The 15,286-nt window shown below is 40.6% G+C and overlaps 1 protein-coding gene across 14 annotated transcripts in view; it reads right to left on the minus strand.

Moving 5' to 3' along the window:
• snap91a (synaptosome associated protein 91a) overlaps positions 1-15,286 on the minus strand; it is a 40,960-nt gene that overhangs the window by 17,604 nt on the left and 8,070 nt on the right. For all 14 annotated transcript variants that reach the window (XR_006844233.1, XR_006844232.1, XR_006844231.1 and 11 more), the window contains exons 2-8: positions 6,594-6,736; positions 4,039-4,114; positions 3,103-3,205; positions 2,519-2,612; positions 2,056-2,167; positions 1,574-1,680; positions 1,417-1,458 (exon numbers count right to left, since the gene is read on the minus strand). Coding sequence is in view for 10 of the 14 variants with exons in the window: in XM_046398361.1 (XP_046254317.1) it covers positions 1,417-1,458; positions 1,574-1,680; positions 2,056-2,167; positions 2,519-2,612; positions 3,103-3,205; positions 4,039-4,114; positions 6,594-6,736 (677 nt within the window). In the remaining 4 variants the exon portion in view is untranslated. The remainder of the gene's footprint in view (positions 1-1,416; positions 1,459-1,573; positions 1,681-2,055; positions 2,168-2,518; positions 2,613-3,102; positions 3,206-4,038; positions 4,115-6,593; positions 6,737-15,286) is intronic.

A 15,286-nucleotide genomic window follows, 5' to 3' on the forward strand; every position in this document is an offset into this window, starting at 1 on the left:
TAAAGTGATATTTCACCACAGGCATAGTTTGAGATTTTGGGAAATATGCTTATTCACATTTTTGCAGATAGTTAGATAAGAAGATCAATACCACAAATATGCACTGTAAACATCAACTACTGCTAGCAGGCCATTAGCCTAGTTTATCATGACTGGAACTTGTTGCATTCCCTATAAAACAACTTGTTTCCACAGTTAGTTTTGGGTGCAGACTGAACAAATGAGATATTAATTACTGAGCTTTAGAAGTGCAGGTAGGCAGATTTTTTTCATCTGACAGAGCCAGGCTATAAGCTATATGCTTTTTGCTAGGTGAAGCTAACTGTAAAGATGTGATGCTGGTATCAATGGTCTCATCTAGTTCAGCAAGAATTGCCTGAAATGTCAAACAATACCTATTTAAAAAACTATCTATATATTTGGGCCAGAAATCCCGTTTTCTCACATAACACAGGCAGTTAGCTTTGAGTCAGCCTAATCTTGCAACTAATAATTGCAAGTCTCTGACATGAATTAGAGATATAAATATACTAAATTAGTGTCGTAGATTACATGATGTTTGATCAACCTATCGAGCCTCAGTTTAATCTGACAGCTTTACAGCATTCTTTTCATGCAAGTCATCCATACTGCCATGTCTGAACAGTTTCCACAACACAACAGAGTTCAGCAGCCTATAGAAGATTAACTGAGGAACCAACAGGAATTGTGGGTCTCACTGACAGAATTGGTCAGTGACCCAACAATAATCTTTACAGTGACTCTATAGATGTTATGGAAACCGTGCAGCACAATTTGCTGATAACAGTCTGCTGTGACTTTCTATGGCTGTTGAACTAAAACTATGTTTAGCCCAGAGTTTCAGCAGCAGAACAGCCGCCCGGTCAGCAGCACCACTCAGCATATCATAGCTTATCCAATCGGCTCTTCCAGTCTCATCATCCCACTTTATCACAGAGCCCAATTTCTGTCTGCTGGATGTGCAGCTTCAGTTCAGTGCACTCAGAGTTCAAATGGTGACCTTCCCTAAGCTGTTTGCTCCCCACAGCTAGCTCTGTGCTCACTACTCACACGCTCAGCCTGAATGATCAATCTGCACCTCTGCAAGTGAAAAATAAGGTGGCTCATTGGCTGCATGGAGAACAGAAGTACACAAAGGTTACTGTGCCCTCTTTTTACAACATAGTATCGTGAATGGTTGATTGTTTTCAAAAAGGTGAAACAATGGTGAACACAGCAGGAGTAAAAATAGGAGAAAGCATTATTCATTCACCTGAGATAAAGTATAGAAAAAAACAAAATACTGACATTTCCTGTTACAATGGAGTCTAAATAGACTTTACAGATCCAACGCTAACATTATTTTTATCATCATTTAAATAAATAATGGCAAGAAAAAGCCTTAGTCAGTCTTACCTGAGTGAGTTCAGGTATGTCATTTTTGTCTATTCCAACTTGCTGTATAAGAAGAAAGTGACATGAAGAAAGAAGAAAGTGACATGTCAGTACAACAGTTACAAAGCAATACTCCATTTAGCTGCTCTTGGGTGCTATAATGTTGTCTGCAGTTTACCTCAGCAATCTTGAAGAATTCTGAAACTCGAGTCATTCTTGTCAAGAATCTCTTGTAGATCTCCAGCCCATCTTTACACTGGCTTCTCTTCATCTGGAAAAATTTTTCTGGACAACAGAGATTATGAAACATGAGTCTTGATCCCTATAAAGTTTGGGAAAAAGTCACATTCACTGCTCTACGCTGTAAAATCCCTGGTGGACCAAACCACCACCAAATTCATTATTTACTCCTGTTCGAGTAGCTGTCCCTAAAAAATACAGTGTTCAGCTGCTCTCTGTATTGCTTTGGGCTTGGGGCATAAGAATGCATAAGACTGGATGAAGAAGTTGGAAAGTATTGAGAGACGGTCTAACACATTACTGCCTTTTCCTGGTAAAAATGCATATAATACCTTCAAACTTATCCTTTAAGGATGCCTAACTTCTGTTCATTGATTATTCAATGAGTAAAGTGAAAAAAAAAAAGGAGCCAGTCTTCACCTAGCAGGTTAATGATTCCATCATTGTAGCAGGCATATAACTTGATCAGATCTTTGAAGAGTAGGAGAAAGCAGGCATTTATGACTCCATTGTTTAGATCCTTGGGATGTACCTAAAGACAAGTAAAAGCCAAGGGGCACAGTGTGGTTAGGATTCTGAATGCAAGCATATGAGACACAAAATAGCCTTCAAATGAGAAATTTTCAGGCTGTATTGAGTGAAAAAAACAGCGACATTTTGCCAGATAAAGATGATGTTACAGGTTAATACAATCTAAATGAATACAATCTGACATACATGTTTTTTTCAGTTATAGAAGACATCCTACATGTTGCAGGGCTGTAACTGAAATGTCTTCATAGATGATTCTACTGTTTGTTTGTTTTCTCAACTCTGTTTATCACTTAGCAAATTCAGCAACCTTACAAAGTGAATTTGTTGCCTATTAGCAAGTGACACCCACATCAAAATCCAGCAGTGCGTCGATCTGGCTCTGCAGTGTGGGCATTCCTTTCAACAGCTTCTCTACTGACATGGTCCTCATCACGCCTTCAGCTCTGACACGGGCAAGAAAGAGAAATTGTGAGAATTGGGCACCCCTTAGATGGAAAGACGTACATACTGTCTGCATGCCAACACCTATAACACCTGTCTGTACTTGTCACATATACAGTATCCACCAATGTGTCACAGCTCTCTTTCATCGTCTGTGATTGTATTTTTCGGTACCAGCTTATGTAGCTATAGGGACTTTGTGTCTGTCAGGAAAACATATTTGTTGACTCTCAGCATGAGTATATTATCCCACTCTGTAGTCATGTCTGCATGCAGTACAAGCAGTAAAGCCACGCATCTGGCCCATTTCCCTCACGGACAGGACCCCTGTGGGATGTAGGTAGTTCTGATGCATATGGAGGGCAAGAAACAAGGGGGGGCACTGTGGTCCCGGGTAAACTAAGACAGCATAAGCATAAAAGCATAAAAATCAATAACAATGCTGAAATAGTCATGCAGAAGTGTAGTGTTGTGATAAATGAGAAATCATACCCCTTCTTGACTCGGACAAAGTCAAAAGCCATCTGTCTGTAGGCGAAGGCCTTTTCGTTCAGATAGCGGCTGTAGCGTCTGATGAACGTGGACATGTCGTACCCTGAGGAAGACACACTCATATGTAAACACCTGCACAGTCTCCAACGTCAACTCAGTGCAGTGTATAGGCTCTTGAAAGACTACATATATATATATATATATATATATATATATATATATATATATATATATATATATATACACATACACATATGTACACACACACACACACACACGTGGGAAAAGAACTGTAACTTGTTATATTGTTTGTTTACGCTGTACAAACAAGCCAAATGAATAAGAAAACAACAGAATCAGGCCAACTGTTTCCTCCTGCTTTCAGTTTCCATGCTAAGCTAAACTGAATGTAAGTTTGGAAGTATCTTCATATTTAACAGACAGATATGAGAGTGGCATCAGTGTTCTTCTAACTCCTTGTCTGTATCTTACATATTCAGCTAGAGCCAAGAGGCGATTAGCTTAGCTTAAATTCTGGAAACAGAAGGAGACAATTTGCAAAATTAATGCATCTCCTTAACCACTGCAAATACTCCAGTCATCCTAGTAGACAAAATGTCCATGACAACAGACTGTGAACCCAGTATTTATCACCATGGAGACTACATTCGTTTCCATGGAGATGGGTTTAATTGAGGGAAGCAGGGGTTAGGAGAACTGGAACTGGTCAGGTTGGTTGTAACATTTAAGCTCAATCTGCTGTTGGACATAGTGAGTCTGAAAAATTAAACTTAAATGGTAAGTACTAGAGAGCTAAACACAGAAATAAAGGGTTGAAAGAACAAACAAAAAGGTCAAAATATAGGAATGAAATTGTATTAAAACTAATGGAGGGTGGGTTTAGACACTGATTGGAAGGAAAGAAACACCACCCACCGTGGGAGCCAGTTTTGTCCAGGAAGTTGCTGAGGTTGAACAGGGTGTTTCTAGATGCTAGGAACTGCAGGAATCTCTGCAGGAAAGGACAATACAAAGGGTTTAGTTCTATTCCATTGACAAATGTGGTTAAACGCCTCTAGTTTTGGCTAAAGCAAAATTTAGTCAGTTTAGTCAATTTGAAAATTTAATACATATCAGCAAAACTAAACTAATAGTTAAAAATATGTAATTGAAAAATAACCACAGGTTATATCTCAAAGTTATGAATAAAGACATATCACAGCAGTCATGGCTTGTTAAATTTCCCATAACTTTCAAACAGATGGCTCTGTTTTAAAGATAGGAAGCCTTGGCTGATGTTCACAGCTATCTCAAAGGGGCTGTTCAGCACTTTCAGCACTCTACCCAAAGCTGTGAAACTGCCTGTAGCACAAAGCAGAATTAATGTAAGAGGTGTGACTCTATGTTTGTCTTATGTTTTAGTCAGTAGATAGAAATCCAGCATTAAAGGAGCAATGCAGCAGTCTTTGTGAGTAAGAGTGTGTGAATATCGATTATACACACGGAGAGGAGCAGGAAATATAGAGTAATACAGACAAATAGGCCCCCTGTGCAGACCTGCAAGAACAAGCTCAGTCCAGCGACACACAGGTGCTTAAAAACGTGCCACACACACACACACACAGTTGAAGTTTATTCAGTGGCTCCATTTACACAAACACAGAGCATAATAAGGTTAAAAATGAAAAACTCTCCCTGGAGAAATGGTGAGATACACATTACCTCTGCTCCTCCTTTCATTCTCTCTAGTCTGTACCACAAAAAGGACTCAGGAGACTGTAAACATACAGTATATTGCCTTGTCAAATGAAATTTCACAGCTCACAAACATTTATGACACACTCCCTTTGAGCTTCTGTGTCCATACTACACAGGTAATAGCACGAACATGGAACTGTTAAGCTTCAAAAGTTAATGGTATTATCTTCATCTGATTAAATCTCTTTCCATCCAGTGTATGCTGGGAAGACAACCCCTCACTCCTTGATGCTGGATAGGGAAAAGTAGGGATGGAAGGTAAATTTTAAATGAGCTGATGGTTTGGTCTAGCAGTATTTCTCTTTGCCTTCTTATTCTTCATTAAGTAAAATATGTCATCTCTTGCTCTTTCCTGTTGAACACTTCAGAACACTTCTGGTGTTGCTGTCACCGACATTTCTCTCCTTTGTGGCATCTGCAAATTCAGTGGCAGCTTGGCCACTTTGACGGTCAGTAAAGGACCATCTGTTTATTGCTCTCAGTTGTCCCTTGTTGCCTTTTCAGAACTGTCAGGACATAAATTAGTTCAAGAGGTCAGGACCAGGAAGCAAAAGGTCAGTCCCTTTGCTAATTCCATGACTGCTGTGGAGGCCAAAATTCACAACTATAGGGAACAAAACAAAAGAAAAGAAAAAAATGTAGTAAAATCGTAGTAAACTGTCACTGAACACATCTTTATTTCATCTTAACCGTTCTGTGTCAGCACATAGTCACTGCCAATAACACTGACATCTTACAGTCAGTTTTCCATTGAATGTCCTTTAACTTCAATTTAAGTAGCTTTGAACCTGCATAAAATGATTTATTGACAACTTGAGAGCAACCCGACAAGCTTGAAAATGATGAGCATCACTATTATTGACATACTGTCACCTTGTATAGTTGTAAGGTGTTAGCAGTTGTAAGCAGTTGTCTATTTACACACCCAGCAGACATGAGGCAATATCTCCATTCATTTGGAGTCATGTTGTTGTCCACCTGATGAATGCAATTCCTATATTCATTCTCCTTTTAGCTCTGTTTTGGTCTTATCCAACTGCTCTGGGAATTTGATTGTCTACATTCTTAGTTGCTAAATGCTCCACAGCTAAAAACTACTGTCTACCTTGTCTGGAAATGAAACTGATGAGAGTGCTGAGAGTGTAAAGTTGTGGTCCTACAAACCAAAACAATGCACTGAAAGGTGCTAGAATATTCTGTAAAACAGAGGGGAATTGTTGAGTTGGGTGATAATTTTCTGTGGGTTTGCTCCAAAAAATGTTGACGTTACATTTAATATTTTGACCTGTTATCCATAAAGGGTTGGAAAAATCCAACAATAATTTTAGCTTAATAGTAAGCTATTGACCTAACATAGAATAACTGTTGCACATTCTAACTGTGATATCAATATACTGACAAGCTATTCACACACTTTTTTAAAAGGCAGTCTGTGCCCTGGCTACACTGTGTTATTGAGGAGGTATTTGCGTGTCTACCTTGGGTCTTGTGCTGAAAGTCGACTGATCAGCAACGCCCTTGTCCAGCACTGTCCTACTTTACATCTCTCCAGTGCAACCAATCCTCTGGTGACTACTGGTGGCTACAATCACACTGTGGTGCTCAGCAGATCAGCTGGGATAAAGAGTATTCCTCAGTAAGATAAATACTTCCTCACTTCTCCTGACTGCAATTTTCTAGACAATAAAATAAGTGTACTCCGGGTGTGTGTCAGCAGTATACCATAACCTCACCTCATTGCCATGCACCATGAGGTGGTGCGTGGTGATCAGGGCTTTGAAAACCACCACCCAGCTGGCATTGCCAGCCCTCTCCATCAGCGTGTCGGCCATCTGGGGGACGTTAACATTGGTCTCCTGGGTGGCCTGGATCAGGTCTGAGGAGAAAAGGAATAGGAGGTCAGATGGTGGATATCAGCAGGGGAGAGACTCGGCTTAAGTACAGCTCGTCCTGACAGCCTTTCCTTGAAGTAATGGTGACACAAACCACTGCAAGGTTGGTGTAAGAAGTGGACATATGGATGAGAGATGACAAACAAAAGTTTGCTCGAGTAAATGTGGAGTCTGGGCTTTGCGCTCTCACATTCTAATCCTGACTTTAAGTCACCATATGTATTCCTCCCAGCAGTGTTCCTTCAAATAACACTGAAAATGGAATGAGATCATTTTACATGTGTTCGACCTGTTTTAATACTTTTACTAGAGGTCTGAGTAAAAAGTAAACAGCCATTTGTATTAGGTTATGTGTTGTGTCTAAATGTTTAAATGAAAGTGCCATTTTCCATCTTAATGCAATGTATTTAGATGAGTGCTTCACATTATGCCACCATTGCCTGGTATGAGTCACATTGGCTGCTACTCTGTTCATTTCTGCATCCAGTCATTAATGCCAGCACAAGTAGAGGGAGAGTGGAACATTCCAGAGCAAAGAGATAGAAAGAACCCACAATGGAAGAAGGAACTACAATGTGAATCAGACTTTCAGCCCTACAGATCAGGAACAGACAGACAGTTAATGAGCACTCCAAGGTTTTGACAGACTGGTCTCTTGGTCAGTATGATGGTTCAGAGATAGGACCTGATGAAATAAAGCAATTTGTTATTTGTAGATTATCAACTCTGTAAATCCATCCATCCATCCATCCATCCATCCATCCATTTTCTATACTGCTTATCCGTCAGGGTCGCGGGGGAGCTGGAGCCTATCCCAGCTGACTACGGGCGAGAGGCGGGGTACACGCTGGACTGGTCGCCAGTCAATCACAGGGCCAACACACAAAGACAAACAACCACACACTCTCACACTCACACCTAGGGGCAATTTAGAGTAGCCAATTAACCTAATGTGCATGTTTTTGGTATTGTGGGAGGAAGCCGGAGTACCCGGAGAAAACCCACGCAGGCACAAGGAGAACATGCAAACTCCACATAGAAGGGCCCAGACCGGGATTCGACTCTGTAAATCCATGTTGATAATTATGATGGTGAATACAAATGGTCTCATGGGAAAAACATGGGAAAACATTGTGCACAGCTTAAGTTACCAATTCCATGTTTCCATTTAAGCATATACTTTGGCTCTCTGGTATATTTATAATTGACTCTGGGGAGACAACTTGCCTTCATGTCAGGGTTACAGCATGAATATTCTAAAGTCACAGCATATTTAAAGCTTTTTATTACAAAAAGATTAAATGGAGTATGCATAACTCTGTGAGTCTTTTTAGTATCTGCTAGCACATGTTTTAGATGTTAATATTATTAATAGACAGACAAAGTTAGCATCCAGCTGGTAAATATAGTGGTGCATTTACCAGCTAAAGAGACAGATATTTCAGTGCTATCCTGCTCTATGTGGATGTGGTTGCTAACATATTTATTGGTGAGTGATGGGTAATTGGGTAATAATATTTCCATTTTGTACAGTTATCCACTTCTGCTGCCCCCAACTGGGCAGAAAACGTAAGCTTTTAATTCTGCTTTAATTTTAAAATGCATGATACATCCTATATTATTAAAATGGTTAATTTCCATAATTAAAACCACCTTTAAAATTGAATAATGGTAGCTATCTACCAACATTTATTGTTTAAGCCAAACTGTTAGCATGGAGCACTGAAATGAACAATCCCTCTGCACTACAAGGTCAATTTTAATTTTATTTTAATATTTTCATATCACTATTAGTAATTTAACAGGTATGTATCAAAAGCTTAACATACCTTGCTAATACCCAAATAATCTGTAGCTGTGTTTCCTACCTCCTGTTTATCAGCGTCTGTCAGGCAAGAGTAAAGCCTATGTGAAGAATAACTTGTCACTGGCAGATAGTAAAGCTGCCCTCCATGTAAAAACCTCAAGGCACATCTTCAGAGACAGTGTGAGGAATGAGATGGGTAGGTGTGTATGCAGAGTGTGACAGACAGAGAGGGAAAGAAAACATGACCGGCATCATTTTAAAATCCTCAATTCAGCAGAGCAGGGCAGGCCCAGAGCAACTACTATTGAGTCCAGTGATTCATTAATAGTGTCATATCCATGTCTGCACATTGTCAGCAGACTGCGAGGCAGCTGAGAGGTGTCTATTGAATTTTCCTCCCCAGCTCAAAATAGACTAAATGCCAGTACACCTTGCACCCAATACTCCTCACACATAGAGCAATCTGTCACTGATTATAATGACACAGGTTAGCTAGGGAGTAAAACGTCTTACTTTGAAACTAAAAATCAAATAAATGAATGTTTCCAACTACTCTTGGACAGTTTTGTCAACTTATTGTGTTGATATGCAGTCGTGGATCAGCGGTTAGGGTGTCGGACCCGTAACCGGTGGATCGCTGGTTTGATTCCCCGTCCCGGTGTCCATGGCTGAGGTACCCTTGAGCAAGGTACCTAACCCCCACTGCTCCCCGGGCGCTGCACGCGGTCGCCCACTGCCCCGGGTTTGCTGTGTGTGTGTGCACGTCACTTGGGTGGGTTAAATGCAGAGCACAAATTTCGTTGGAGTGAGTTCCCTCCAATGACAAAATATGTCACTTTAATCTTTAATTTAAAAATATGCTGCATTCTTTAGGGATATAAAAACATACTAAAGATCTGTGACTGACATGTCATATCTTGTTAGTGTAATCCAGACAAAAAGCCTGAAAAATGAAAATAATATCAATAAAATAGATATTTTTTTGTAGTTTTACAGGTTATGTTATGTCTGGAGTATTTCTTGGATGCGATCAGTAAATAACTCTGCAGTCTTGTTGTCACTGTGAGGTGATATACAAAGAACCATATACCTACATACCCTGTCCTGATGCTGTAAATGCCCATTAGAGAACCAAATGGATTTTCCTCCAAAGCTGAATATAGTTCCCAAGACATACATCCTTAATTTGAGTTTGAGTAGAGTTGGTTAGTTAGTTAGTTAGTTAGTTTGTGAGAATGCCCAGCTAAGGGATTTACTCACTTGTTTGTAAAACAAAAAATATATACATATTTTAAATATTCACATGTTCAGTAACCACATATGGGTCTGAGTGCCACTAAAAAATCAGAACATATGTGTGATATATGTGAACATATGTATATGAACACTGACCGAATGTTTTAATTAAACCTGTTTGTCTGTCAGCTTTGCATTGAAACTCCAGTAAGCCACATTCAGTATGTATGATCTGTGGCTAAATGGTAAATTATTTTTCTGGTTTATAAGGTGTGTTTCTATTTAAACTGCATGAATAGTCAAGCAGAAATTCATTCAAGGTCGTTTTGCCTTGACAGTCATGCTACAAGCGTTTTTGTTTCCTCTATCATGCTTTCATCATGTGGTAATGATTGCTATGCACGTCCCCTTCAGTAGTGAGGCAGGAGACACACACACACACACACACACACAAAGAGAAGGATAAGCCCTACAGGGCTGATGAGTCAGCAGCCTGCATCATCCTACGTTTTTCATCCCTTAGTCTCAGCCTGTCTGTACCTCGGTCTGTCGGTCTGTCTGTCTCTCTTTCTGCCTGTCTCTCTCTATTTCCCACTGGGAGGGTCAGTGCTTATGCCACACTTGCCAGAGTCAAACTGCAAAGCCATACCCATTTAATCTACATAATTAGTTGGCTCAGATCTACTGTAAATCACATCCTAATAACAGTTCAGTTAGTTAGTTCAGTTTTTTCACTTTTTGATTCCAGGCGGCCATCGCTTCTGCACTGCAGTGACAATCAGTCAGTGCTGCTCAAGCGGTGTATCATTTCTTTGTCTGCCAGGATAAACACTGTGTATAGAAGGATGTTGGGAACTATATTGATAGAATCACTGATGAGCTCAGTAACGTTTCTTTTTTTTTTAAATATCCCGGATAAACTCTTTGTAAATATTTAAACATTCAGGAGAATAGAACACTAATGATAGAACACTAATCCTGTAGGAAGCGACAGAGAAACAGGCAGAGAGCCTCGGTTCTGATTGAGATGCTGAACAACAATTCAGCAGGAACTCCTGACTCACCGTCTCCCCCACCTTGCTTCTCAATTATTCATATGTGTGAGTGTGAGTAAGAAAGAGAGCCAGAGCGCAAGGCAGCTCGATATGTGTGCTAGCACACACAGATAGTCACGCTGACTAACAAGTACTTGCATGCTTGTATTCATATTCCGTATCCTGTATGCAACACACCACAAGCCGAATCACTCATATTTTTATCACATCCCTGCCAGACATATACACAGAGATGTACACAAATTTCAAACAGCATTTTTGATAATAAATAAAAGAGAACTGCAGTGATTTAGTATTGAATTTTCATGTAGCTCGGGGAACTTCAAAAACATCTGCTTCAAACCTTATGCCCTCGCTGACTGATCTATGCCCACATCTTTCTCCATGCACCTGGTTTGTAAAATAGGCTTTCTGTTTGTGGTCTCCAAGCACCCTAAGATTAACATTTTCTATTGTTTCCTATGTTGTATTTTACATTGTGTCTCATAAAGATGTGTAGAAGTTAAAAACAGAATCTGGGCACTGTTTACAATGTGCTGTATATTCTGGTTCAAAAATGCGGCAGCAACCAAACGATCTCTTGTTGTATGAGATTTCAGTCCCTCAGTGACAAAACATGTCCTTCATTTAAAGCCTGGGGATTTTTAGCTGTTACACAAGGTTATCAGTGGCACGAGGATTACAAGAGCATCTAAAATACTACTACTACATGTTTGTTTTATTACCATACACATACACACACTCTAGCACAGGCCCATACCAATGTGTACACAGACATCCTCTCCTGTTCCAATTTTACAGCCACAACACCTGAGCCATCATTGTGCAGCACAGCAAGCGAAGAGGATAGAACCAGTGTTTTGACATGTTCCTATCCTCTACAGTGTGTTTGTGCTTGTAAAATGAGAGGAGGGGTAAAGACAAGAGGAAAAGACCCCCGCACATGGAAGGCGCTTGTAAATAAATGCTTCAAAATGAAACCATGCATGAATTAGCATTCTGCCTAACTGAAGCAAAATTTAAGCACAACACACAGCCTTGTTTGTCATCCATGAAACATCCAGTACAATTTTCACAAACTGAAGTAGAACAGCAGACCATGGGCAGAATCACTGTCTCAAAAATGAGTTGATCCTTGGAAGTATTTTCTGTGTGCTCACAGTGTGTTATAGATTGTTCTACCACACCAGAACAGTACCATTTTCTAAAAACTACACATATAAACACAAAAAGTGATGTTGATCACTGAGCATGCTCGAGTTATGGTTACTTATTCACAATACTGTTCTTTTTGTTTACTGAATTGAAGCTTATGATTTAAGTAGCAAAGGAGTGAGCCATTTCACTTTTTTATTATCTCTTTTGAGGCTTGCATGTGTGCAGTACTGATCAGGCACTTGGAAAAAAGTACTGATCAGGCACGTCTATGAAGTGAAGCACAAGTGAACATTCCAATTATCCTGGAAACAGGAATTTAGCTGGGATGCATGAGAGAAACTCTTCTGCAAGTTAAAGAGCAAGGTGAATATATTAAAGAATTCAAGAATATATTGTCAGTGTGAGACCAGCCTGGAGCTGAGTGCCACAGACAGGGTAGTGAAGGCAGATGCACGGTTAGTTGTGGTCTTTTCATGGGGTCTTTTGACAAAAATAAAATTATAGAAAAATGCCAGGCTTACTCTGGAAAGGTGTCTTTTCAGGTGACCCAGAGGGCTGGACTTGTGCTCTATTGACCCACACAGTGTCAAATATCTGTCACCCAATACTACTAGGAAAGCCCTGCAGTGTCTGCCACACCCAACACTCAACCAACAGGACTCCAGTTTCAACTAACAGCCTTTCATGTATCAATAACTGTATGCAATACCACAGCTACTGTGTGCGAGTACCACTGAAGGAAAGCTGCTAAGCATGCATGCACTGCAGGACACACTTAAGCATTTACGCAAGCCTCCATGACACACGCGTTACATCCTCCTCACAGATGGATTTTTACAATTGTACCAATAAGCACCAAAGGGGACATGCCAAGGTGGTTTCCTAGGCAACAGGCTCTCATATTTGCAACAGCATCAAGGATGCAGTAAAATCCTTTCGAGTTCTTGAAAAGTGCAAACTCCCACAGCAGCAAACTGATAGGGGTCATCTAGCCAAAGCCATGAGTCATACCAGCTTTAACACTAGTGAAGAATTCAGCACCAAATTCATATAAACACTTAGTAATACCTTCCATATGCACTGTAAACCTGTAGACTTGTTACATGGAGAACAAATTTACATATCTATATATTTCATATGAATTGGTATTGCTGAATAGGTAAACGTGGATTGGTGCTTTCAGTAGGCACTTTATCTTCAAAAGAGTGCAGAGCCACGCTGCATGAGTGATGCCTCATTGAGCTGCACATGAACGGACCATGAAAAGCCGTGTGTATTTATAGCTCCTCTCACCCTCAAGCAACGTACAGGGAGAGGAAAAAAATACCCAGAATGCACTATGCCCCAGTATAGCATAGCACCAATGTGGTGTGGCAGCCAAACAAAGAGGAAGTCATTGGGATCCAGACACTGTGAAGGCTGAAAGTGACATCTGAGGAAAAAGCTGGCATCCAACACAGTACTGATGCTACTTCTGGTGGACACAGATAGCAGCGCTGTCTACATATAGACCCTTTGGTTTCGGTGGTATTTCAATCGGCCGTTGGTGGAGTTGTAGTTGCTGTAAACAGGTAAACAGATTCATTGGGAACAGGTTATAGCATCATGACTGAATGTGAAAGGCGCATCCTCAAAGGCTCAGTGGTTCACAAGTAAAGAGGGACGAGGTTCACCACTCAGTGAAACGAGTTGCATAAAGCACATTACTACATGCGCTCAGGAACACTTTGGAAAACTGTTGTTGATAAACACAGCTCAATTGCAAAGGACTGCATTCTGTTTTATATTACGTTTCACAAAACAGTACAACTTTTTTGGGATTGGGTTTGTAAATGACTAGCTGTGAAAACATGATTGGTAGAAAATTAGAAAGCTCGTTCAAGCTCATTTGAGCTGTCTCTGCTCTGCCCAAAAGAATTCTTAACGACTCTGACTCAAAACATCAAAACAAAGACGTCAGCAGGTAGGATTGTTGCTGGAATAAACTCGAATTGTCAACGACATGAGAGACCAGCCTTTTGTACTTCTTTCTGGAACCCACTGTTCTAAAAAAAAAAAAAAAACAAATCCACAAAATTTTGTCAAAGGTTGACATGCGCAGGAACAGTAACAGATGGGGTTGGGTCTCATAGTGAATGCTCCATTTCTAAACAATATTTTGCACAAATTAACTTTACTTGGGTGAACAACTCATGTATATTAACAGACTACCAGAGTATGTCTGGTGAAACATCCATCCATCCATTTTCTATACCGCTTATCCGTTAGGGTCGCTGGGGAACTGGAGCCTATCCCAGCTGACTACGGGCGAGAGGCGGGGTTCACCCTGGACTGGTCGCCAGTCAATCACAGGACCAACACACAAACAACCACACACTCTCACACCCACACCTAGGGGCAATTAACCTAATGTGCATGTGTTTGGGATTGTGGGAGGAAGCCGGAGTACCCGGAGAAAACCCACACAGGCACAGGGAGAACATGCAAACTTCACATAGAAGGGCCCAGACCGGGATTCGAACCTGGAACCCTCTTGCTATGAGGCAACAGTGCTAACCACTGCACCGCCGTGCCGCCCCCGGTGAAACATTTAAGCATTTTTTTATTTTTTATCTGTTCGAGAAAACTACATCTGAGAGTTTCCCTTCACTCTCCCCTCCCCAACTACAATCAAGGCTTCTAAAAGTAAGGTATTTGTTCAATATTTTCAATAGACAAATATTATTGGCATGAAGGGAACAGTTTTTTGTGACACTGTTTTTAATTGCAAAGATCCTGAGGCAGAACTCAGCAGTCAGACAGAGTAATAAAACAGCCGGAAACCTAAGCCTTCCTGCATTATTGATAAGGAGCCTGGGTATGGACACGGCCCTTTAATGTTCATGCTGCTACATGCATACAATAGACAGTGTATCTGTTTTCTTTTCTGGCTAAAGCAGCCATTTGTGTGTATATTCTGCACATTTAAAGGCAATAAGTCCCTTCATGAATACATGTAGTGGAATATTTATGCTATTTATTCTCAGACTAGCAGGCTCAAGGGCATTGTGACCTCCAGAGAACATCAGAGAAGAGACTGAGAGCCATGGGAATAGGTGGGCAGTATTAAGAAAGGAGTAGCAAATCAACGTGAAATGGCTACTCAGATTTAGAGTGCCCAAGGGTCTGCTGGCAGCTGTATGAGCTCCATCCTGATCGCAGCTCATTAATCTGGACACACACTGTTGGTAGGACAACCCACCTCCCACACAGTGTTTGACAGTAGAGAAGCATTAAGG

The sequence above is a fragment of the Scatophagus argus genome, chromosome 9, assembly GCF_020382885.2.
Source record: "Scatophagus argus isolate fScaArg1 chromosome 9, fScaArg1.pri, whole genome shotgun sequence".
Lineage (NCBI taxonomy): Eukaryota > Metazoa > Chordata > Actinopteri > Scatophagidae > Scatophagus > Scatophagus argus.